The sequence below is a fragment of the Mirounga angustirostris genome, unplaced genomic scaffold (genome assembly GCF_029215605.1).
Source record: "Mirounga angustirostris isolate CCGP_5_RB_7025 unplaced genomic scaffold, mMirAng1.0.hap1 SCAF_6, whole genome shotgun sequence".
Classification (NCBI taxonomy): Eukaryota; Metazoa; Chordata; class Mammalia; order Carnivora; family Phocidae; genus Mirounga; species Mirounga angustirostris.
This window is the reverse complement of record NW_026991714.1, coordinates 64379084-64405369: the sequence shown is the minus strand read 5'-3', so window position 1 is coordinate 64405369 and position 26286 is coordinate 64379084. Positions and strand designations below refer to the sequence as shown.

General features: G+C 45.1%; 1 protein-coding gene across 5 annotated transcripts in view; it reads left to right on the top strand.

The window, feature by feature from the left end:
- Positions 1 to 24329, top strand: part of SMYD3 (SET and MYND domain containing 3) — a 713262-nt gene extending 688933 nt beyond the window's left edge. Inside the window, exons 7-8 of one of the 5 annotated variants that reach the window (XM_045877597.3) lie at positions 7380 to 7488; positions 23507 to 24328. In XM_045877597.3, the coding sequence (XP_045733553.1) occupies positions 7380 to 7488; positions 23507 to 23608 (211 nt within the window). In that variant the 3' untranslated portion in view covers positions 23609 to 24328. Of the gene's footprint in view, positions 1 to 7379; positions 7489 to 23506 lie in introns of all 5 variants that reach the window. The other 4 variants (XM_064594436.1, XM_054508102.2, XM_045877595.3 and 1 more) reach the window with 4 other exon arrangements.
- Positions 24330 to 26286: the final 1957 nt, after the last annotated feature.

The window sequence follows — 26286 nt, the reverse complement described above, 5'->3', positions numbered from 1 at the left end:
ATATTGTTAAATATTTTACACCCTAAAAAAGAGGACTGCAAGACATGAAATGGGCAAAAGCCAGACACAGGAAAGCACTGTCCCCATTATGAGCATTAAAGGAAACTATTTGCATACAGTGGAGTACCACCCTGCCTGCCTGGAGGATTCTGACCAGTCCTTACCACTGTGCTACAGGCAGTACCAGCTCCATGGGCAGCACCACGTGGTCTCCCTGCTGCTAGCCAAACTGCCAGGAGCCCAGGTCTGGCAAGTGGGTGAGAAAATTGTGCATGAATCCAGCATTACATGAAAATAGTTAAACATAATTTGCAAGTTACAAATATGGTACAGGCAATGTCTTCACGGTTCACTTTTTTTTTTTTAAGATTTTATTTATTTGACAGAGAGAGACACAGTGAGAGAGGGAACACAAGTGGGGAGTGGGAGAGGGAGAAGCAGGCTTCCTGCTGAGCAGGGAGCAAGATGTGGGGCTTGATCCCAGGACCGTGGGATCATGACCTGAGCCGAAGGCAGAAGCTTAACGACTGAGCCACCCAGGCACCCCTGCAGTTCACTTTTCAAAAAGAAGATGAAAACACAAACTTTCAGGTTCAAAATTCAACCCCATCTGCAACAGAAGCATTTCCTTAACAAGGCAGCTCCGTGCCCCTCATCCAGTATCATCTCAACTACCATTATCCGCCAGGCTTCTCTCTGCATTGCTACCCATTCAGCTTGCATTTAAAAAAACAACAACAGAGAAACGTAGAGGTGATCCAAGTGAGCCCTTTGGCTGTTGGAAATAACTTTTTTTATGCTATGGGGCCACTTTTTTTTAACTTTGCAATAAAATCAGGCAGTTTTCCCCATTGTTTATTTCAATGTGGATGTAACAGTGCGTTACATCTGATTACCATACGTTCACTAGCCCTGGACACTTAATGATACTAGCTTGTGTTTATATGTAGTTGCGAACATTTCTAAATGTTCTCCCACTCCTTGTCTTAGCATCAGGTTAATTGTGATGTGAAGTGGTCCATCAACTAACTACTTGGAAGACGCAGGTCTTGAGCCTGAATGTCCTAACTCCTTCATTCGAATTTATCTACTGTAAAACCTCTGCTTCTGAACCCGAATTACATAAACATTTAAAATAAACAAAAAGCTCTTTTGTTCTTCTCTGATTAAGAGTTTCTTTATAACAATAGGTAATGTACCAACAACTATAAATTGTTAAACTTCTAAGAGTAAGAAAGTCCTGCCTTTTGGGTGGAGGACCTCTATTTAGTGGAAATTAAGAGGCGTTAGAAATATAATCTTTGTGGGGGTGCCTGGGTGGCTCAGTCGTTAAGCATCTGCCTTCGGCTCAGGTCATGATCCCAGGGTCCTGGGATCAAGCCCTGCATCGGGCTCTCTGCTTGGGAAGCAGGCTTCCCACGGAGTTGCTTCTCCCTCTCCCACTCTCCCTGCTTGTGTTCTCTCTCTCGCTGTGTCTCTCTCTGTCAGATAAATAAGTAAATAATCTTTAAAAATATATATATAATCTTTGTGTAAGGAGATGATTCTCCTTACTCATTTTGTGGGATAAAATAAACCCAAGAAAAATCTAATTGCAGTGAGACAAAAATCTCACTGTAATGTTATAAAATGCTGTCATAATATATGGTAGAATTATAAGAGGCACATGAATTTTATTTTCTCATACTCAAGGGGTAGGTGGTGGGGCTGGGTGGCAGATGCACCTGTCAGTGATGTGGGGCCAGCAACACATATCACAGATAAAACAGGAGGTGAGGGTTCAATTGAGGCCAGAACCCAGGATCATCTTTTTTTGGAAACAAGTGAGAATTCATAGCTCTGATCTTCCTGTCACCAGCAAGGCAGGCAGTAGGAGTGATGGAGAAGTAAGGATTCATTGCCCCTGTTGGGGAAGAGCACTTCTCTCGACTAACTGTGTAATTAATTAAGCTCATGGTAAGAGATGGTTCTTGTTCTAAGGCAGTTTCTAGGACGGTATGATCTTTTCTTTCTTTGGTTTCATTTCCCGATGTTAGGATCTTTTTTTCTTTTTTAAACTAACAGCAACAAAAGTGTTACATATTACAAATGAAGCTACCCTACCACAAAGGCATAAATAACTTTCATACAGCAGCTGGTTTAACTTAAGCCAAGCCTGAGGAACATCACATGACTCCATCTGCCTTTTCACACTTCCTTGGCCCAGTCCCCCGTGAGTTTCCATGTCATTTCTATATGAGGCTTAGAATTCATTAAAAATCCAGAATTTTTTAAACTTTAGGCAGTTATCTGCCAGAATCCATAATTCCCAAAAGTGAAAAAGTAAAACCCAGTGTCCTGTTTTTTATTATGAAAAATTTCAAACATACACAAAAATAGAGTAATATGATGAACTTTCTTATATCCCTCATCCAGATTCAATAATTATCAAAATTTTACAACACTTACTTTATCCCTCCCCCCTTTTTGTTGAATTGTTTTATTCTATTTTGCGGTTCTTAGCATTTCTGAATCTGTTACTTGCTGTCTTTTATTACTTTTGGAAATTCTCAGCCATTATGGCTTCATATATTGCTTCAGCCCCATTCCCTTTCTAACCTAATTTGAAATTCTAGTTAACATATATGAGACCCGGGTCCTTTACTTGCCATTTCATTTCCTCTCCATGTTTTGACCTGCCTTCCAGTTTACTAATTCTTTCTTTGGCTATGATGCATCTGATGTTAAGCTCTTAAGTTCTGAACTCCAGTCTTCTATTTTTCAGTTCCAGAAATTTCATTGGTTATATTTTATTTCTAATTTTTTTGCTAAAGTTCTTTTCTATTATTTAAGTTCTCAAACATACTTTTTTACATTTAAAGACCTGTTGGTTTAAAGACCCAACTTGTTGAGTATCTATAGGTCTGTTTCATTGTCTGTGTTTTTTTTCTCTTGGCTTTCAGACAGTCCTTTGTTTTTTGTATGCCCCGTTATAATTTTACTGAATGTCCTGCAGTTGGACATTGAACAGGAATAATTATAGGTTCAGGATGACATTTTACTTCAAAGAGAATTTACTTTTGCTTCTGGTAGTTTGTAGGAACAGATCACCTTAATCCATTCAGGGTTTGAACAGATCGAGTCTTTGTGAGGGCTGGTCTCTTTCTGGCCTACTACTACTCTTACCTTACCCTTTGGGGGTCACAAATGAAAGCCAAGGATGTTTACCAGGGCTCCTTTCCATCCTTGTTGCACCCTGAGCTTGTTTCTGTGTGTCCATTTCTGTGAGACTGCCAAAACCTCTGCTCAGCTCTTGAGCCTGTCTGCCTCTGCGTTCAAGTGAGCAAAGGGAAAAGTGGCAACAGATGTAAGGATCATCTTCTTGAGCTTCTGTTCTTTCCGCAGTTTTGACTCTTCCAGATCCCTCGGCCTCAGTGGGTCTGTAATACCTTCAAACAATTATTTTGTAAATTTTGTCTAACTTTTCTTGTTTTTAACAAGGAGTTTGGTCTGAAACGAACTAATCCACCATTGCTGGAAGACAAATTCTGCTGAGGAAATTTAAATCAAATCTCAGACATTACATCATTTTATCCATTCATTAGCTTGCATCTTGGAAAAATGCGGACATTTCCTTATATGCCAACAATGCTGTTTCATGTTCATATTTCCTAGAATTCCCAGAAATGTCTTTTAATGATTGTTTTGTTTGAGGTCAAATACACAAGGTCTGTATGTGACATTTGGTTGTTGTATCTTTTGAGTCTCTTTTAATGTAGAGTGCTCTCCTCCCCTGCCATCTTTTTCTTTTCATGCCATTGACCTGTTGAAATTCTGCATCAAAGTCCTGTAGAATTTTCCATATCTTGGTTTAGCTGGTTGCTTTTATTTGAGCCTCTATCACTTGTTTTTCCTATGAAATGGAATTTAACTGCATGGGCTTGATTAAATTCAGTTTTGCTTTTGGCAAGGATGCTTTATAGGTAGTGCAGAGTAATTCCTGTTGTATGACATCAGAGAGCACACGATGTCTGATTTTTACACTGTAAGGATGCTAACATTGATCAGTGGGTTCTGATGGTAACAACGTAATCCATCCATTATAAAATTCTCCATCATTCTTTGATCTCTTTGGTTACTGTGAAATACAGTTTATAGAGGAAAGTTAAGCTCTTCTTTTAAATTCAGTCATGTCTTTGGGGTGCCTGGGTGGCTCAGTCGTTAAGCGTCTGCCTTCGGCTCAGGTCGTGATCTCAGGGTCCTGGGATCGAGCCCCACATTGGGCTCCCTGCTCTGTGGGAAGCCTGCTTCTCCCTCTCCCACTCCCCCTGCTGTGTTCCCTCTCTCACTGTGTCTCTCTCTGTCAAATAAATAAAACCTTTAAAAAATAAATTCAGTCATGTCTTTTACATCAGTTCTAAAAAAAATCATCCCAAACAGTGTTTTTTTCCTGCTTTCAGTGCCAGACTGCTACCTGTAGTGAAGCGGTATAATTGGTAATTACATCATGTGGAGAAACCTCAGCAGGAGCAGCAGTGCACGTCCTGCCACCAGGACTTCAATAGCCTTTGAGCTTGAGGCATTCCACTTTCTGGATTTGCAGCCTCCTCGCAAAGTAGGGCAGCAAAATCTTGGTGCTTATGGGTCTGAGTTAAAGCTAGTATGTGTGCCACTGCTTTGCTCTGCTTGTTTAAACACATTCCTTCCTAGGCACTTACTCACCGCAGAAACACCAAAGGCAGTTTTTCCCTCCTAGGCCCAGCATTCGGGAGCGCATGATCGCTAGCATTGTACCTACAGAAAGGGAATTTATAAGGCCCCAACAACCGTTCCAGGAGCCCATGGCCCCTTCCGGTCTGGACCAGTTCAAGTTCTGTGGCTCCGGGAACCCTCCCCTGGTCACCGAGGGCTCTACTGTTTCTGGAGCCCCACATCTGTGCCATGGCAGCCCTCACACTCCTCTCCGTGTCGTGATTTTATCTGCCTCACTTCTGCAACTAGACTGTGTCTCAGCCAGGGCAGCGACTCTCCTGGGACTTCTCATTCCTTACCACTCTGGGCACAGAACACAGCATCTCATAGGCTCCTCTACGCCCTCCCCTTCCCACTCAGACTCCTACCTTGGTCCCCACACTCCTAGGCCCCCCTGAGGCCGTTCCTGGGTCAGACTCTTTGCTGGCCTTCATTTTTGGCAGTGCCATGATTGAAGACAGCCGGCAGGCCCTCCTCTGTCCTCATCGCGGTCACCCACGCGCCCTTGCTGGGGACCTTCTCCCAGCAGGAGTGAGCTTCGCCGGTGTTGCTCTTGGTGCGACTCCAGCAAGTAATCGTGATTGTTATTCCAGATGGCAGCTGGGAGGCTTCCAGAAACAATCCAGGCATACGGTCAGCACTTGCTGGAGCCACGACACTGCTCCGTAAATATTTATGTGCAAGTCCCCCTCGCAGACACGTTCCGCTCATCCTCTCCTGACTGAACTTCACTTTGTTTTTGTTTAGTATCTTTAAGCAACAAGAGCAGGTACTTGTCAGGGCATAATTATGTGCCACTTTCTCTCCCGGCATGGAACCGAGGATTTTTCTTTCCTTCTGTTAACTGGCATGACAGACATCCATTTAGTGGTATGATTTTTAGTATAAAATTCCTTTTTGCCTTTAAATTTAATTATTCCACATTCATAGCAATAAAATCAAATCCCAAATCCAGGTGTGCTTTTCAGGGAAAGTGTCCGGGGCTATTACCTCCTGATAATGGTGTCCTGTACTTAAGCCTTTTGTCTGCAGATCTTAAAATCTCTTCCACACAAGTAGATAATGATGTTCATTTTGTCGGGGGTGAGGGGTGAAGTGATTGATCTCCTGGCCTACTCAAGCGATGAAGAAAAATCCAAGACCCAGGTGTCGCCTTTGTTTCTCCCCTCCCCCTCCCTTTGCAGTTCTTTCAAAGAAGCATGGCCGACCTTCTATCGATTGAAATACCTCCCTCTCAAGGACTGCTTTCCACTTTTTGAAGAGCACGAATGAAAGGAGTTTCTATGTATCACATTTCGTGTGGGGAAGAGTTGAGGTTCAGGGAGAAGAAATGGTGAGGAGACGTGTGTCCACTTACCAGAGAATATGTGTCTCCTGGTAGATCTGCCTCCTCTGTTACACAGTAGAGCTTAAATGTGGTTCCATGAGTTCACAAGTGAGAAGTGGTCAGAGCAGAGCTTGGCACATAGCGAGCCCTATGTGAGTCATGACTCTTAGGGCAGAACCTGTGGTCTCTGGACCAGCAGCATTTGGAGTGTGCCCTTGCTCATGTTAGCAGTGTAAATGCGCTTCCCTCTTCCCCATCCAGCCAGGCTTGCCCAAACCCTTGAGAGCCAGTTTATATCCTGTTTCCTTCCTCCAGAAAACCTTCCTGCTCCAACCAACCACCAGGCACCTCTCTCTCTTTCATAACTCTTGCATTATTCTCTCAATGTATTCAATCCCCTTGAACTCAGCATTACCATGTACTAAGGTAGGCACAAAATCATGCCCTCTCCTGTCATATTTTGTAACTGTGGTATGAATGTTTGTCTTGTGTCTGGTGGGATTATTGGGCCTTGAGGGGAAAGCGTATAGCTAAACAGCCCCGAGCCCCAGGAACAATCCTGTACATACAGGAGGAGTTCGGTAGACTCTAAGGATAGATGTTGCGGGGGATAGAAGCAGCCAAACTGTACACATTTTATTGACTCTGATATAATAAATTCTTGTTGAATCACATGCAAGTTATATCAGGTTTGGAGCATAGCCCTTCATTTTCATTCTTTGCTCTCCTTACAACACCCTCTTCTATTCTGATACGTGGGAAAGAGGTCAAGCTTATATTGAGCTTCTCCTGCACGCAGGACATCATGGCAAACACAGATGGGGGGCCGGAATAAAAGCTCCGTAATCCAGTGAGATGATAAGTAAATACACAGGTCCTGTACGAAAGATGGGCCATGATGAACTCCAAGGGCTTGGCAGTTAAAAGGAGGGCATGGTAGTATCTCTGTGGGGAGTCGCGAACACTTCATTCATCGACTCAATATGTATTGAGCGGCCATCTTCTGTTCGAAGGCTGTTCTAAGTGCTGGAGCCTCACAGGCGAGGCTGGAGTATAAGCTCATCAACTGATCTCTCCAACCCACCCCCAGAGAGAAACGCAGAGGTCCAACCTTGTCTCCTTTCTCTCGTGTTGATTAGAGAGACTTTCCAGTCCTGTCATTTCTTTCCTAACACAGGACGCCACCCCATCCTGACCGCCCAGCTAGCTTCCTCTCGATAGGGGTCAATGGGGTCTGCCCACCCCTTTCATGGTCTCCTGATGGAACGCCGACCACAAAGGTGAGACCTGCTGACCCTGTTTGCCCTTTGGTTTCTTCCAGGATTTTTTTCCCTGGAAGCCATCCTGTCAGAGGGGTGCAGGTAATGAAAGTGGGCAAACTACAGTTGCACCAAGGCATGTTCCCCCAGGCGATGAAGAACCTCAGACTGGTGAGTGTGCCGAGACCACGTGTCCTTCTGCAGGGAGTACCAGGTCTGCCTGTCGCTAGGCCATTTCCTTGTGATTTTTAGCGACTCTGCACATGCACACTTGTCTGTATGCACACGCGCGTGCACACACACGTTGGCGTGTACGTGCATGCCCATAAATGTTTAATGACCAGCTCTGAGAAAACCTGATTTGTGATGTTTGCTGATTTCTGTGGTCTAAATGTGCGCAATGTGGCTGATCTCAAACTACCCATATAAAATCAACCAGCTCCTAAAATTCATGACACTAGAATAGTGAGCTCTTGCTAACGGGTGCAACTGGCCTTCAGGACACCATTACACCTGTGCCCTGCTCCAGGTGAGCAGGTCGGCTTCTCCTCCCAGTGTGCCGACACCGCCAGCAGAGCGTTCATCACATAGTACAGGCCCAGCTCAGAGGTGCTGCGGGCTTGGTTCCAAACCACTGCCATAAAGCCGGTATCGTGATCAAGAGAGTCCAGTGAATGTTTTGGCTTCCCAGTGTATATAGAAGTTACGTTTACATGATACTATTGTCTATGAAGTGTATACAGCATTATGTCGAAAGAAAAATATATACTTTTCTTAATTTAAAAATACTTTATTGCTAAAAAATGCTAACTGTCATCTGGGCTTTCAGCGAGTCAATCTTTTTGCTGCTGGAGGGTCTTCCCTCCATGGTGGTGGCTGCTGACTGGTCAGGGTGGTGGGCGCTGAAGGTTGGGGTGGCCGTGGCAGTTTCTTAAATAAGACAGCAATGAGTTTGCCTCATCAATGGACTCTTCCTTTCACAGAGGATTTCTCTGTAGCATGTGATGCTATTTGATAGCCATTGGAGCCATGGGAGAACTTCCAGAATTAGTCAGTCCTCTCAAACCCTGCTGCAGATTTATCAACTCAGTTTCTGGAATATTCTAAATCCTTCATTGTCATTTCAACCATCTTCATGGCATCTTCACCAGGAGTACATTCCATCTCAGGAACCACTTTCTTTGCACATCTGTTCAGGTTTCATCATGAGATTGCAGCCCGTCAGTCCCGTCTTCAGGCTCCACTCCTGATTCTAGTTCTCCTGCTCTTTCCTGCCCATCTGCAGCGACTTGCTCCCCTGAAGTCTTGAACCCCTCAAAGTCACCCAACTTCTTCCAAACCCCTGTGAAAGTTGATATTTTGACCTCTTCCCATGAATCACAAATGTTCCTAATGGCATCTAGAGTAGATGAAATAGAAAGGTGAATCCTTTCCAGAAGGTTTTTGGTTTAGTTTACCCAGATCCATCAGAGGAATCATGCTCTGTGGCAGCTATCGCCCAATGAAATGTATTTCTTCAATAATAAGACTTGAAAGTGGAAATTACTTTGTGATCCATGGGCTTAGAATGGATGTTGTGTTAGCGGTCATGGAAACAAGATTAATCTCGTTGTCCATCTCCATCAGAGTTCTTGGGTGCCCATGTCCATTATCAGTAAGCAGTAATGTTTTGAAAGGAATCTTTTTTTTCTAAGTAGTAGGTCAGAACTTAAAGTTACCAGCTGCATTAGTGCCTGAGAGTCAGCCTGTCCTTTAAAGGTTTCAAGCCAGGCATTGACTTCTGTTCTCTAGCTATGAAAGTTCTAGATGGCATCTTCTTCTGCTATAACGTTATTTTGTCTGTATTGAAAACCTGATGTTCAGTGTAGCCATCTTCATTAATTATCTTGGCTGGATCTTATGGATAACTCCATAAGTTAGGTTAGGCTTTGGCTTAAGGGAATGTCATGGCTGTTTGATCTTCTATCCAGACCACCGAAATGTTCTCCATATGAGCAGTAAGGCTGTTTCACTTTCTAATCATTTGTGTGTTCACTAGAATAACACTTGTAACCCCCTTCAAGAGCTTTGGCTCACTGTTTGGTTCAAGAGGCCTAGCTTTTTCAACCTCTCAGCTTCAACATGCCTTCCTCACTCAGCTTAATCATTTATAGCTTTTGATTTAAAGTGAGAGACAGGCGACTCTTCCTTTCACCTGAACATACAGAGGCTATTGGAGGGGTATTAATTGGCCTAATTTCAATATCATGTCTCAGGGAACAGGGAGACCCAAGGAGGGGGTGGTAGTGAATGGCCAGTTGGTGGAGCAGTCAACACACACAATATTTATTTATTGTTGTATATAATAATATGTTTATTACATGTGTCTTATATGGGCATGGTTCATGGTGCTCCAAAACAATTGGTATGGTAACATCAAAGATCGCAGATCACTATAACAAATATAATAATGATGAAAAAGTTGAACTGTCATGAGAATCACCAAAATGTGACACCAAGAGAGACACTGCGCAAATGCTGTTGGAAAATGATGCCTGTAGACTTGCTTGACACGGGGTTGCCACAAGCCTTCAATTAAAAAAAAAAAAGCATGGTATCTGGGAAGCACAATAAAGCAATAAGACAAGGTATCCCATAGTAGGATTACCTGTCGCCGAGGAGACTGAGGTCTTTGCAGTTATCTTGGTAACCGGTTCAGTGCTGTACAAGGACCTGGAACGGAGGAGGTGTTCCTTGTTGGAGGAAAGAGGGAGGGAGGGAGAGAGGTCCATACGATGGTAACAGTAAGTGACAAGAAACTAAATGGGAAAACTGGGTCTGTGTTGGAATACAGGAAAGAGCGATGTTGGGCGCCTGGGTGGCTCAGTTGGTTAAGCGACTGCCTTCGGCTCAGGTCATGATCCTGGAGTCCCGGGATCGAGTCCCACATGGGGCTCCCTGCTCGGCAGGGAGTCTGCTTCTCCCTCTGACCCTCCCCCCTTCATGCTTTCTCTCTCTCATTCTCTCTCTCTCTCTCAAATAAATAAATAAGATTTTTGAAAAAAAAAAAAAGAAAGAGTGATGTTTATTTTCACCCTATCAGTGAGCCTCCATGCCCCTGGGCTCTCTGCTGCCCCGGCCTTTTCCACCCCAGCAGAGCTCCCTCTCACCCAACCATGGCTTCCAGATGGAGAGCTGATGTGCTCACCTGGTCCAGGTGTTGGCGGGTCTCAGGGCGACCTGTTGTGTGTGGTTTCCCACAGAGCACCTGATACTTGAACAGGACCTTCTGGGCCACAGGGCCCTTGTGTGCAGAAGAGCTATAGCGGAGAGATCCCAGCCCTCCCTCAGGTTGCTCAGGGAAGGCCCAGGGACTGGCTGGTCCCATGACAGGGGCAGCTACCCACATGTAGAGGAGAAAAATCGCAAATGCCTATAAGTTCCTTAAAAATGAAATTTCCTAGTGCTGGTTTTTTGCTTTTTTTTTTTTTTTTTTTTTTAATGATAGCTATGTTCCCTTTCCCAGTCTTTTGTTGAAATAAGCCCATGGTCAACAGGAAGAACACTGGGATTCCTGAAGGCGCACGGCTCTTCCTGTGCTTTTTACCTTGTCTGACAGCCCCACCTAGACTGACGGAGGAACACCTAGCAGGCTCTCGCTGTCCCAGAGAAAACTTCCCTTCACTGGCCTGCTACTACCTGTCAGCTGGTCGAATCAGTGAGGCAGAAAATACTCCCTAAGAGGGTCTACTGTGAAAGTTTTGACAGAAAAATAACGGGGGGGAAATTTCCCACGTATATGATATATCCAACCCAGGGTCACCTGCAAGTTGTTTTATAAGTGCTCAAATTAATCCTTTGTATTTCTGTGGGACTAGAAAGCATTAATACTGCTCACATGTAGGGGCGCCTGGGTGGCTCAGTCCGTTAGGTGTCCCAACTCTTGGTTTCGGCTCAGGTAGTGGTCTCAGGGTCATGAGATCGACACCTGCATCAGGCTTAGGGTGGAGTTGGCTTAAGATTTTTTCTCCCTCTCCCTCTGCCCTTCTCCCCTCTCTCTTTAAAATAAATAAATAAATCTTTTTAAAAATTACTGCTCATTACTTATCTGGTCCCCATGACAGATGAGGTCAGTGGGGCAGATAGTTTCATTCCCATTTGAAAACTGAAGGAGCTAAGGCCTGGAGACATTCAGGAGTCTGTCTAAAGTCATACTGAGGTAGAGCCAGGTCTAGTTTGTTCAATTTAATATGTTGATTAAATTCTTCTATTAATCTGAATAAGGCTCAGTGTTGTCCTTCCAATTCAGTGGGGGGAGGCAGACATGTGAACAAGTCATTAAATCCAGGCTGGAATCCCAGGCTCTGTGCTTCTCCTCTAAACTAGCCCAGTGAGACTCGCTAGTAAGACTCAGTTGCAGAAATCCCTTTAGATCTGCTGAGCCCCTGATGCCAACTCAGGGGAGATTTGGGTCGTTTCATTCCTCGTGTGAGGCTTTATTATCACCTCTGCTCAGAACTCTTGGAGGAAACATCAGCTGCAAAGGCAGGAACTTGGACAGATACCTAGAGGTCGACTTACAGGATCGCGTGGGCTGGGTGGATGCCGAGGCCATCACCAGCCCGCCTCACGGCCCTCTGCCCTTCTGTGTCCCTCGGGCCTGGTTCCATACTGCCTTCCTCACATTCTTCTTGCGATGTTACCTCGCCTCCAGAAGCTTCCTTTGTTAACTGTTTTAGCATCATCTCCTCCTGGTACGGAAGGAAGGCCCAGCAAGGACCCTGACAGCTGCAAACGGAAGATTCTCGGACCAGCATCAGCAAGGCTGCCCCCAGGCCTGGGGTTAAAGCACGGCCTGACCCCACGCTTCCTGCTTGGCTCTGCAAGTCGCTGAGTCTCTTACCAGATTTTGATTATCAACCGAAATGCAGCTATGTGCCCGGCCGTGTTGCCTGGTGAGGAGAGCCCTCGGGTTTAGAGTGAGGAGGTTCACGTGAGAGTCCCATGACTTGAAGCAAGACTCTGAATCCCTCTGAATAGAATTTTCTTGTTTTTAAAATGAAGATAATCCCTACACCGCAGAGTGGTTTGGATAAGTAAACGAGGTAGCGTGTGAGAGGGTTTTGCCAAGGCCCAAGTATTTTGAGACTATAAAGGATTTTCTTGATACATGAATCGTCGTTCTGATCATTCTCCCACTGTCCAGTCCCTTCAGCACTTGGGTCTGTAGTTTGGGGTGATATGGCATTTCCACTTCGAACAGTTCTGTTCTGTAACAGTTCCCCAGCATTTCACATGGGCATGTTCTGTTTCCCCGAGTTGAATGGGAATTCCACAAGGGGCCCTGAACTTATGTACCTTTTGTATCTCCTGGCACCACCTAACAGAGACACATGCCCCAAACATAGCAAGTTCTACTAAATATGTACTTGAATGAATAGAATTTTTAATGAATTGAGATCTTTAAAAGCCCCACCCTGATCCTGTCCTTTTAGCTAATACGTATATGTAATATGTCTCTGGCTAGTGGACCAGATCCTGTCTAGACCTTTGCTGACCATTTACTAGCAGAGTGAGGCTCCGATCACACCAATTCCAGTGTTTGGTGAGGGTTTTCCCACACCAACAAGCAATTCTGGGACACCAGCTAGGTGTCCTATAATTCAGTTCAGTTCTGACACTGTCTGCCCAGAAATAGCATCAGATGCCACAGGTGAGGGGCTTATTATTATTATTATTTATTATTATAAAAGCTATAAATCAGGAACAGCCAGAGAGAAGAGAGGCATAGGGGGCACAAACCTTCCATCCTCTCTCAGAGCTCACCATCTTCCCAAATCTCCATGTCTTCACCAACCTGGAAGCTCTTTAAACCCCATCCTTTAAGGTTTTTATAGAGGCTTCATTACGTAGGTAGGATTAATTTGGCCTCTAACTCCCTTTGCTCCTCAGAGGTCAATCACGTGGTTGGTTTTCCTGGCAACCAGCCCCCAGCCTTAAGTGCTTTCTGAGAAAGTCACCTTATTAACATAACAAGAGACATTTTTATTGCTTGCTGCACTAGGGAACTTCCAAGGGTTTTAGAAGCTCCGGGTCAGAAACTAGGATTGAAGACCAAAGATACATCTGTCTTGTTACAAATTATGATGTCACACAGAGGGACAGGCAGGACATGTCCATTGCTTTGCAAGCTCATAGGACCTGGGAGCCTAGGAGCAGGCCAGTCCATTCTGCAGAAAGCCTGTCTTCCTCAGTTTTCTTAGGCCTCAGGTAACCCGGAGAGGGGAAAGGGAAGATCTGTTCTTTGCCTTTGAAACTGACGTTTTCTTAGATATTCTTTCTTAGGAACTCTGGAAATAATAGGATGAAAGAACTTGAAAAGGGTTTCAAAGGCTGATTTTGGAGCAGAAATGAGAAAAGCTTCAGAAACAGAAATTGGTTACAGATTCCATTAGGCCAGCCTCCGCCAGGAAAGGGATCCACTTAGCCCAACCCTGATTTGGTTTAGGCTTTCATCTCCACTGGGCTCAGCTGAAAGGCCAGTCCTGGGGTCCTTTTGCTGTGTTTCTCTCCTTCTTTCTCCTGTCTCTAATCTGTTTTCATTCCTTTCCACTTATTTCTTGGAAGAATTTTGTTAGCCGCTAATTTGACTTCTTGGAGCTCACGGGCAACTGTCTTGGTCGGGGCTGTCTCATCAGTGAACCTGTTTCTTTCCTGGGAGCTCTGCACGCAGCTGACTCCCTCACCCTGGGCTAGACTATATGCTTTGTTAGTGCCTTGTTAGCTGAAGGCAGGTTGGAAAACACCAGACTTCTTCCCCTTCGGTAATCATTTTTTATTTAGATGTAAATTGTTTACATTACAGTGTAACGTTCCTTTCCCTTTTCCTTTCGTTTTGTTGAAGCATTTTGCATTTTGAGGATCTTTCTAGCTTTTGCTGGGCCTGAGCAGGGAGCTCCTAGACGTTCCTCTCATTGTCATAGAGCTATTAGTTCATCCAGGGAAAGCTCAAAGCATAACCATACAGGTCTCTGTCTACTCCAGCCTATACCCTAAATTTACGGCCCCCAAAATGGCTGATTTAGAGCATGCAATTCTGTGGTTCCCATTCTTTAATCTGCTACAGTGATTCTTAACCTCTTTGATCACGTTCTTATTTAGAAATCTGATAAGAACCACTGACTTGCTAGAGAAAAATGTACATACACACAACACCTTGTACACTGGGTGGAGGTGGGGACTTCAGGGACTGCCTGAAACTCTTCCTTGGACTCTGTAAGTGCCCATAGCCTCTGGATTAAAAAGCTGTCTTCTAAATGTGTAACATCACACCTTAGCATGTGGGCAGATGGGATGGAGAGAGAGGGGACAGAGTACAGACAGACACATTGTGCCATAATCATCCATAATGCCTTCAAAGAGTTATTTGAATGTCCCTGGCTCTGATACATATGAATGCCTCCTACGGGCCTCCAAATAGAGAATATTAGTTTCAAGTGTATGTTTCTGAACCAAAAAAGGAGAAGTTAAGTAACAGAATGGTAAATAAAATGAAAGCATAGTGATTAAGTCCTATTAAAGGAAACAAGCAGAAACTTACCTACAGGAAAGTGTAAGCCCAGTACAAATAAGAAGCCAAGTGAGGATTCTGGACTTTTATCTCCACCTGGCAGTAACAAGGTGTTTTCTCCCCATTATTACCTCTTCATTCTCCTACTGGAGCAATGTCAGAGAAAGCCAGCTAAAACAGAAGGTTTAAATAAAATTCAGAATCTCAACCGAATATCCAGAATTTCCAGAATTCAATTGAAGATCACTTGTCATACCAAGAACCAGGAAGATCTCAATCTTAATGGGGAAAAAAAAAAGGCAGTCCATAGATGCTGACAGAGATTTTAAAGCAGCCATTATAAAAATGTTTTAATGAGCAATTATGAACACCCTCAAAACAAATGAAAAAACAGAAAGTCTCAGCAACAAGATAGAAAATATAAAGAAGTTGCGGGGTCCCTGGGTGGCTTAGTCGGTTGAGCATCTGCCTTCAGCTCAGGTCATGATCCCAGGGTTCTGGGATCGAGCCCTACATTGGGCTCTCTGCTCAGCGGTGAGTCTCCTTCTTCCTCTCTGTGATCCTCTCACTCTCACTCTCTCTCAAATAAATAAAAAATCTTAAAATATATATATATAAAGCAGATGCAAATGGAAATTTAAAAACTGATAAATACAATTACCAAAATAGACTGGCAGTTTACAACAGAATGGAGAGGTCAGAAGAATGAATTAGTGAACTTGAAGATAGAACAATAGAAGCTCCCAACCTTGAAAAACAGAGGAATTGACTGAATAAAAGGTATAATTGAACAGAATTTCAGGGACCCGTGGGACCAGTAACAAAGATGCAACATTGGCGTCCCAGAAGGAGGAAAGAAAGAAGTCAGGGTGGAAAGAGTACTTGAAGAAATAACGGTAGAAGCATTCAAATTGGAAAGAAGGAAAGAAAATTATCTCTGTTTATAGATAAATGATCTTATATAGAGAGAAACCCTAAATATGCCACAAAAAAACTGTTAAAACTAAGAAATTCAACAAAGTATCAGGATATAAAATCAACATACAAAAGTCAGTTGTGTTCTTATACGACAGTGAACAATCCAAAAAAGAAATTAAGGAAACATTTCCAATAGTATCTACAGAATAAAATACTTGGGAATTAACCATGGAGGTGAAAGAGTTATACCCTGAAAACAGTAAAACATTGCTGAAAAAAATTAAAGAAGACATAAGTAAATAGAATAACATTCCATGTTTTTGATTCGAAGACTGAATATTGTTAGATGTCAGTACTACACAAAGCCATCCACAGAATGAGTGCAACCTCTATCAAAATCCCAATGATTTTTTTCTAGAAATAGAAAAGTCTATCCTAAAATTCATGTGAAACCTCAAGGGACCCCAATAGACAAAACAATCTTAAAAAAGAAGAAAAAAGTTGTAAGGCTTCACCACTTCCTGATTTCAAAATTTACTACAAAGCTACAGTAATCAGAAGAATGTGGTACCAGCAAAAAGACGGCCATAAAGACCAATGGGATAGAACAGAGAGCCCAAAAATCAACTGTCACATATATGTTCAAGTGATTTTTGACCAGGGTACCACTTAATGGGGAAAGGACAGTCTCTTCAACAAATGATGTTGGGAAAACTGGATATCCACATGCAAAAGAAGGAAGTTGGACCCTTACTAACACTGTTTTTAAAGAAGTAACTTAAGATGGAGCAAATACATAAATAGAAGAGCTGAAACTATAAAACTCTTAGAAGAAAACACAGAGGAAAAATTTCATGACATTGGATTTAGCAGTTTCTTATATATGACACCAAAGGCACAGGCAACAACAAAAAAATAAACAAGTTGGACTGCTTCAGAGTTTAAAACTTTTGTGTATCATAGGGCACAATCAACAGTGAAAAGGCAACCCACAGAATAAGACAACATTTTTGCAAATCACATATCTAATAAGGGATTAATATCCAGCATATATAGAGAATTCCTAAAACTCAACAATAAGAAAACAGCCCAATTAAAAGGTAAGCAAAGGGGTGCCTAGGTGGCTCAGTCAGTTGAGCATCCGACTCTTGATTTTGGCTCAGGTTGTGATCTCAGGGTCATGGGATCGAGCCCCTGCATCAGGCTCCATGCTCAGTGCAGGGTCTGCTTGGGATTCTCTCTCCCTCTCCTTCTGCCCCTCCCCCTGCTCACAATACATACATACATACATAAAACCTTTAAAAAGTGGGCAAGGACTTGATGAGACATTTCTTCAGAGAAGATAGACAAATGGCCAAATAACATGAAAAGATGTTTAACCTCACTATTCATTAGGGAAATGCAAATCAGAAACCACACTTCTCACCCTTTAAGATGGCTGTTATCAAAACAGAACAGAAAACAAGTGTTCGTGTGGATGTAGAGACATTGAAACCCTTGTACATTACCAGTAGGAATGCAAAATTGTGCAACTGCTATGGAAAATAGTATGGTAGTTCTCAAAAAAAAAAAAAATTAGAGAACACTCCACCCAATAATAGCAGAATACATACTCTTTTCAGTGCCTACAGATCATATACCAGACCACATGCTGGGCCATAAACAAATCTCAGTGAGGATAAAAGGATTCCAGTCGCCCAGAGTAAATTCTCTGACCAGATAGAATTAAATTAGAAATCAGTAACACAATATTTGGAACAAAGCCAAATCCACACCACCGATTTCTCTCTGAGACTTGGTTTACCCCTAGAATTAATCCAGTCCAGTCTCTTCATTATTAAATTGAGGAAACTGAGGCACAGGGAGGCAACATGACTTCTTCAGGGTCTCTCAGGTGCTCAATACATACTCATTGGATTGATTGATTAGTTAAATATAACAATATGAAGCAGCCCTTTTACTACCAGTGGAAGACACTGAGCTCACCACCCCTGTAACCCCTCAGCGGTCCCCTTGGGCTGTGTTGGTCCTTCCCTCCCCTGGACACCCAGCACCTCCCAGCTCCCTGGATCACAGACAACTCTGCCCTAATTCTGTCTCCTTCTTCTACCCAGAACTCTTCTCCAGGTAAGGCCAAGTCTTACTCGTTAGAACTGCTTAGACAATATTTAGTGAATGAATGGATCCACGTTTTCACTAAGGAAGTTTTGCCTCCCAGGGTAGGGAGGCATGGGACGCAGGTCCTTCTGTGGATCCTATGCTGTTATTCAAGACGTAGAGCAGAGCAAAGCCAGCAGGGGCGCTGCTGAGCTCAGGCGTGTCATCAAAGGCTGTGGAATTTTCTGCTGCCCATTGGAAAGAGCTCTTGCTCTGGAACTGCGGGATGTGTTGTAGGTCTGGCTTCTTACATTTCCCGCTTCGGATGCCTCAGACCATGTCCCCCTCCCCCTCCTCCACTCAGCTTTCAACCTGAGATGTGCAGAGTAAGAAAACTTGGATTTTTCCCTCTTGTGCTTATCAGGCATACATTGCTTTTCCCTCTGATTGTATATCCATATTTAAATCATGCTTGGGGAAGCCATTTATTGGATCCCCTCGGGCTCATGGTAGAGAGTATATGAGATCCCTGATAAGCTTAATATATTTGTATTAAAAATTAATAAGCAAGCTATTGTTTGCAATGTTAAATCATGATTTGATTTCACGTATTTAAGACCACAGTTTTAAAATTACTTAAAAAAGACTGCAGTCAGTTCTGGGACCCTGTCTTTATTCCGGAATGAACCACGCCCGTCACGTGGCAGACAGGCAGTGCCACCATCTCTCGTGTCACATTTAGTCCATACCCGGTGTAGCAGCCACCCTGGAGGCTTCAAGTGAGTCCTCTGTGGAAGATTATGTGGAGGCTCTTTTTAAATGCTACTATTAAGAAAATCAAATGTAATGGGAAGAGAGAAGCTTTTCCCAGTGCAAGCCGGCTCCAAGTTTATATTTCCGTAATCTGTTTTATATGCTCCTGCAGGAAATGAAACCAAAATTGTCCTTTCTGACATGTGCATGTGGCGGGTGGGAGGGGCTGAGCGAAGGGAGACGCAGAGCTAGAGGAAACAATTGCTCTGGTTTGTCAGGGATTTACTGTCACTTTATTTGGAGGGAAAAGCCCTCTTCTTCCCAGTGCGTTGAAGGGTTGCAGCCCCCATGGAGAGCTGTGCCCACAGCCACGGGGTGCTCTCGCCCTGCCTCACTGAGAACTGTTACCCAGCTCACCTGTCTGCCTGGTTGACGCCCAAGACAAGGACCAGATATCCTGCATTAGCAGGTCTGTGTTTCCACTCACCTCCTGTCCCCCTGGAGAGACACAACCTTCGCACACATACAGAAGACGGTCACAGCCAGGCTTTGCACATTACTGAATCCTACTTCTTTCTTTCCTTTCTCTCCCGTTCTCTTCTGCTCCCCCCATCACTCATAAAATGATCATGTCTGCTTGTTAATTGTATCTATATTTAGTTTCACCTTCTAGACGAATGATGTCGATGTTTTTTCAGTTTCTTCAAATTGGTCCTCTGCCCTAGCTCTACCCTCTGGGTCCTCTCTGCTTCTAGCCACCCCCATGGATAAAATCTTCTAATCCTAGTGTCTCAAATCTTATACATAATGCTCAGGGGTCGCCCCTTGCTCTCGCCTTTGCTTCCAAGGCTGTGTTCACCACCAAATAAGAGAACACAGAGCACCATCAAGAGCATCTTGACTAGGAAGACCCTGCGATCCCTCTGGGTGTCTCAGAAGCCACATCTAGGTATAGGGGAGACTCGGGTCCCTCTGCTATAGGAGGCTGCACAGTGCTGTCATGGAGGGAGCCCCAGGTTGAGTCCTGAAGAGTAAGCGCTCACCCTGTGCCCACCTCTCAGGCCGTACCTTGAGGACTTTGGACCCTGTGGTCCTCTGTGGCCCCTCCGTAAGGAAGCAGGCATGAAGGTGTGGGAGTGAGGCCTGGGGACAGCCACACAGCTTCCCCTTTCTGCCTGTGGCTCTGTAATTCCAGAAGGTTCTATAATTCCAGAAGCCTCCTACAGAGGCTCAGGTTCTTATCCTGCTGTAGGACAAGCACTGAGATTCTGGATCAGCCACAATTAACTTCAGCTCTTGAGGAGCAGACCTGATTTCTAAAGCTGGAAGAAAGTGAAACTTACAACTGGAAGAAAGGCCAAAAGGAAGGTTTAAACACATGCAAATCTACCTTACCTTCTTGGAGTGCTAGGAAGATGACCTTTGTCATTTAGCCTCTGAGTCAAATGTCCAGAATATCCTTGAGGTGAGGAACCTGGAGAAATATGGCCAGGAGGGCACAAAAAGCTAATCGGGGCATCCTCCTGAGCAACAGGGCCAGGCCCCAATCCAGCAGAGGGTTTCCATGAGGGACAGGGATGGAGGTGAGCTCTCCCAGGTCAGGCCTGACCTTTTTCTGGACTCCCTGTTAGTGGGGTCCCATGGAGGGTTATTTCCCTTCATGCAAAGACGTTTTTAGGCAGTGCTTCTGGCCCATTCCTCTTCCTCTGCCGGATCCCAGAGACATCTGACCCTCTGCTGAGTAGAAGGGAAGAGAACATCCAAGAGAGCTTTCAAGTAGGAGGATTGCCTGTGAAGGACGTGAAGCAGCTCTCTAATCTCGCGGCCATCCTGCTTTCAAGCAGCTCTCCGCCTCGGACCTTCATGTGTCCAGACCAACTGAGGACCCAGAGTTGTGCCCCAGGGAGGTGGGGGGAGGGGATGAAACAGGATACATTTGTTCCCACATTTGTTTTTGATCTCCTGTTGGGAGGGATCTCATGGAGCCTGGCTGCCGCCGGCAAAGTAGTAGACAGCACCGCACCCCCCCGCCACGATGTGCTTGTGGACACTTGTACACCCACGGGGCCGACCCACTCAAGTTCATGAGAACCTTCAGGGTTTGCCAGCTGGGATTTCACCAGGGGATGGGCCTGCCTGTCTGCAGGTCGCAGCTGGACTCCGTGCATGCTGCTGTCTTCCAGGCTGGAGACCAGAGCCTGAGCAGGCAGGTCTTCCTCTTCCTTTCTCTTCCCTACATCCAGACCCCTCTGCCTGCCTGTTTGCCCTCATTCCAGCCTACAGAGGACTTTTTAAAGAGGCAGGGAAGAGGCCAGGAACACAGGCAAGGAAAACAGTCCTGGGTCTGACCACTTAGCTGCCCTGGGTTTCCTCCCCACAGAATGAAGGGCTCTGAGGATGTGACTATATTGCTCCCCAGCTCCGTAGTCTCTGGCCGCAAAGCTCTTCCTACCCAGGAGTCCCTAGGAATTTAGTTTAAGCAAATATTCCACAAAGGCAAAAAATGTCATAAGTTGGAAGAACTACATCATGTCATTTTTTTTTTTTAAAGATTTTATTTATTTATTTGACAGAGACAGAGACAGCGAGAGCAGGAACACAAGCAGGGGGAGTGGGAGAGGGAGAAGCAGGCTTCCCGCGGAGCAAGGAGCCCGATGTGGGGCTCGATCCCAGGACCCTGGGATCATGACCTGAGCCGAAGGCAGTCGCTTGACCAACTGAGCCACCCAGGCGCCCTACATCATGTCATTTTTTGTTAAAAATCAGAAGTGATCTACATTTCCGAGAGTAGCTTAGTGAATGAATGAGGGTCTGTAAACATGATGTAATTAATTGTACACAACCATTAAAGTGGTAGTTATGCTGGCTATAAATTAATATTGAATAAAAGCTGCTCTTGTTTGTCAAGAGCTACCGTATCAGTCATTCTCAGCCCCAAGGGCACTTTTCATGAATCACACATGTGGGGTCTGGGCGTTGGGGTCTCTTTTGAGGCTCCCTGGTTGATAATAATGTGCCGCCAAGGCTAAGAGCCTGTGTGCCAGGAACTTCTCTGGGTGGGTGCTTAATGACCACCAAGTGATGTCTTCACGCATCTCCTGAAGGCACCTGCACATTCAGTGCCGTGGCTCGGTCCTCCCTTCCCGTTAGCCCCCTAGTGGGCGGTGCAGGATGATACTGTTTGTTTCTGATTTATTGACTGCAAAAATATCATTGCTCTGTAACAAGCCATCCCAAAACTTAGCAGAGTAAAACGACCGCCACTTTATTATGCCCACAGATCTTTTGGGTCAGGAATTCAAACAGATCACAATAGGAATAGCTTGCCTCTTTGCCACAATGTCGGGGGTTTCAGCTGGGAAGACTGGAATCTGGCTTCCTTCTGGCTAGTGGCTGGTCATCTGTGCCCTGTTTTTTTGTTTTGTTTTTTTAAGATTTTATTTTTAAGTCATCTCTACACCCAACATGGGGCTCCCCAAACTCATGATCCTGAGACCAACAGTCGCATGCTCTTCTGACTGAGCTGGCTGGCCAGGGGCCCCTGGATGCTTCTTTACACACAACTCTGGTGTGTAGGCCAGGATGACTTGGAAGATGGACTCAGGGAGGACTGTCCACCAGAGCCCCACACATGGCCTCTCCGTGGGCTTGGGCTTCTCACAGCATGGAGACTCACAGCTCCAGGAGCAAACATGCTCTTGAACAAGGCCTTTTTAAAATAGCGTTGGAAGTCAATAGCATTCCTTATATTGTTCTCTTTTTATTGAAGTGGTCACAGGCCCACCCAGATTTCAGAGATATTATGGAGGCAGAACTGATAAGACTTACTGATGGACAACTAAACATGGAGAGTGAAGGAAGCGACTGTCAAAATGCTGATGCTTAATGTCCTAGGACATGAAAAGAATACACAAAAATATACACATCAAAATCAGCACAAAAAGATGAGAAGTAAATGCATCATGCAAAAATGAAATGTTATTTTAAGTCTGGTGGCAGCATGGTATTTCATCTTTAATATTACTTAATCATTCTTAGTAGCTCTTCTTAAACCTAAGTACCCACTGAACCTCTTCACCGACAACCCCTGAAGATCATTGCTGGAAACCACACCCCAGCGGGATTCCCCCAGTGGGAACCTCTTCACCAACAACCCCTGAAGATCACTGCTGGAAACCACCCCCCAGCGGGATTCCAGTCGTGAGCACACTCTCCAAACATCACATTAAAAATTCACACTGTCCCTTACTGTGTGGCTTGGGGAGCCACAGTGCTGCTCTCGCTATGTACTGTGGGGTTCACCGTACTAGGATCATGGGACAAAGATGAGTGGGCAGGGGTTCTACTTTGGGATCAAGATGTTGCCGGGTAGACTGAGCACCGCCCCCAGACCCTGAGACCTCCACCCAGCCCATCCCCAGGGTGTTGCCAAAGGCTCTTGGTCTCATTGCAAGAAAGAATTCAAGGACACACCAAACAATGGTTGAGTGGTGCAAATAGGTAAGTTTATTAAAGTGAGTGTACACTCGCAAGATGTGAGCTCAGGCCAGCTCAAGGGAGAGCTGCTTGCCCTGAGGTTTGGGTCTCTATCTTATTGACAGCTGTTAACTCGAGGAGGGACTTTCTTGGGAGCAGTGTTTCTTGACTTTTCTCCATTACTAGGTCAGGGTTTCCAGTCTTCTTTGTCTTGGGCCTGTCTGCTTTGATCCAGCTTCTTGTGGCTCTGTTTTGGACTGTTGCCAGGATAGGTCTCTAACCAACCCCCCCAGCCCCCATAGCTGCCCATGACTCCCCCTTTACGGGCCTCCAGGCATCCTGTTAAAACCTAACTGCCTACTCTAACATAATCCATCTTCTTTCTTTTTCCTTTAGGCTTTTGATATTATGAGAGTGACCCACGGCAGAGAGCACAGCCTGATTGAAGATTTGATCCTACTTTTAGAAGAATGTGATGCCAACATAAGAGCATCCTAAGGGGTGCAGTCAGAGGGAAGGACGGCTTCTACCCTTGTTGAATGTCATATAGAGGTCACACACTCTACACTGTGTGAGCCTCCCTACTGGGAATGTGATTCTCTGGTCATGTAGGTAAACAAAGGCAGACATACAGTGTGCAAACCACAAGAATCATTCGTTGTAGAGAAGCACAATTATAAGAAATATAAAAAATTTGGTTGAAAAATGCCATCTGGTAATCGTTTGCTTCCTCATTGGTTGACTTCAGTGTTTAAGATCTCAACATTCTCAACATGAAGGATAGAAAGTTCTATTAAAAGCATGGTAGAATAAGTTGTAACTTTCTCCTTGGCTATCTGTGGGGATAATTGAATTAAAAATCAGTGTTTTCACAAGCAAAAGCTTATTGTCTATTTTGTCAAGAAAGCAGAGTTTCAGATGTTTTCTTTACTAGTTGTGGTAAGTGACATGTACATCCCTTATTTACTCCCGAATACATCTCTAATACAAAAAGTGGTGTCCTGAATCCTAGAAAGAAGTCATTTTAGGTGTTACTAGAAAAGCATAGGAAGTCTTGGGCGCCTGGGTGGCTCAGTTGGTTAAGCGACTGCCTTCGGCTCAGGTCATGATCCTGGAGTCCCAAGATTGAGTCCCGCATCGGGCTCCCTGTTCAGCAGGGAGTCTGCTTCTCCCTCTCCCACTCCCCATTTGTGTTCCCTCTCTCGCTGTGTCTTTCTCTGTCAAATAAATAAATAAAATCTTTAAAAAAAAAAAAAGAAAAGAAAAGCATAGGAAGTCTTAATGGAAAAGAAAAAACGTTTTCTCAAACGTCTTGCGGCTCCTCTGCGCGTTTTATACCATTTTGTACATGTCATGCTTTTTCTTTCCTTGGAGTTTTTTTCCTGTAATTCCCTATATCTGTGGCTTGACCGTGTGACGTGCACACCCCGAAGCTCCATTATCCTGCATCCCAGCTCAAAACAGATATTTTTGTTTCTTCTTCCTCTCTATCTACCCACTTTTCCACCTTTCTGCGTTATTCAAATTCAGAGAAACTTTTCCTCTGGGGGAAGAAAAAGGAGGTGATTTCTTCTATGGCGCCGTGACCCTGTGAGCAGTTTCGTCCCTCCTGCTTAGATGGGCTCAGGCAGTAATTACGGTAATGAGGGAGGCTCCAGTCACCCCCACCTTATTTTACAAGCAAGGAAAGGAGGTACTTAACTGGGGATGGTGTCCTGTTCCCCAGGCCCCGGGATCCGCCCCGCCCTCACAGAAGGAGCCCCGTGGCCACGTGGGGCGCAGGCCACTGTCAGAATGACACACGGGTGCCTGCTCAGGCCAGAAGGAACCAGCCTTGCTTGGCGGCAGAGAAGGCTGACCGCCGGAAGCTGGAGTCGATGTGCCAAATGCCTGGTGATCACTTTGATCGTGGAAATGTGCACAGTGTCCGGCACACGGGTGCATTCTGCAGGCTTTCTGTCGGCTTCTGCTGGCCCAGGCGTGGCTGACCGTGGCCGGGTACACTCATTGCCTGCAGTTGCCGGTGGGTCAGCTGGGGAAAGGAGGGTGACAGGGTCATGCAGCTCACTGGGTTGGCCCAGCCTCGTTCATGTGGCAGCAGGGTTCCAGGAAGAGGAAGTAGATGAGCGCTTCCCTGTCGGCTGGCATTGCATTTGCTGATATCCCATGGGACAAAGCCAAGCACAAGGCCAGCCCGGAATGGAGGGTAGGTAGAGCCTCCTCGAAGTCATCCTATTGCATGGCATGGGGTTGTGGAGAGGAAGATAGTGTGACCATCAAGGTGATCCACATAGCAGTCCCGTGTTGGTGTTCCAGAACATTCAGTGAATTGGATGAAATTCATAGACCTTCTTTCTAGAAAACCATATCCACCCGAACAATTTGCTCTTAGGATCAGGGACCCTTGAACTCCCCGTTGTCCGTCAGTGGACTCCCCAGAGTCCTTCGTCTAATGAGAAATAGACTTGCTACCTTTCAGAATCACTTACGGGAATTACACATTTTAAATTCATTAGGGAAAGAGAAAAGCCGTAACAGGAGGCAGGGGTAGTCACTCACAGGCCAAATGAGCAGGGTTCACCACTAGAACCCTGTGTTGGCCAATTTTCGGAGTGAGATTTATCAGCCAGTGATGATCCTGGATAAAGCAATTTGCCCTTCTGCCTCCTAGAGAAAGCGTGACAGGCTTTTAAATCCCTCTCCGCTCCCTTCCCGTTGTGTGGGAGAAGGTTCCCTTAGGAGTGAGGGGCTCGGCTTGCATCGGCTTCTAATAGAAAGCAAACGTTCAAGCAATGGTAAACATTTACCCAGCATCTTTACCACAAAATAATTTGGGGCAAGAGGGGAGGGGATGGGGAGCGTGGTGTAAAATCCGTGTCACCAACGGCTGACGACTTATGGCCACCCCAGCCGCCATGACTGTGATTTCATTAATCCACAGTCATTGTAGCGGCAGGCTTTTTGCACATCAGTAACTTGACGCCATTAGTTGCTCCTCTGGGATGAGAACACATTTAAGGTGAAAATGAACACACTGGGCATAATTTATAGCCAGGCCGCATGAATGCCAAGCGTGCAGGGAGGAAGGCTGCCTGGGAAGCCAGCTCGCTATGGGGGCTCCGGGCTGGCGCCATCCAGCCAGGCCAGAATGCTGGGCAGAGAGGGTGGCTGGCGCC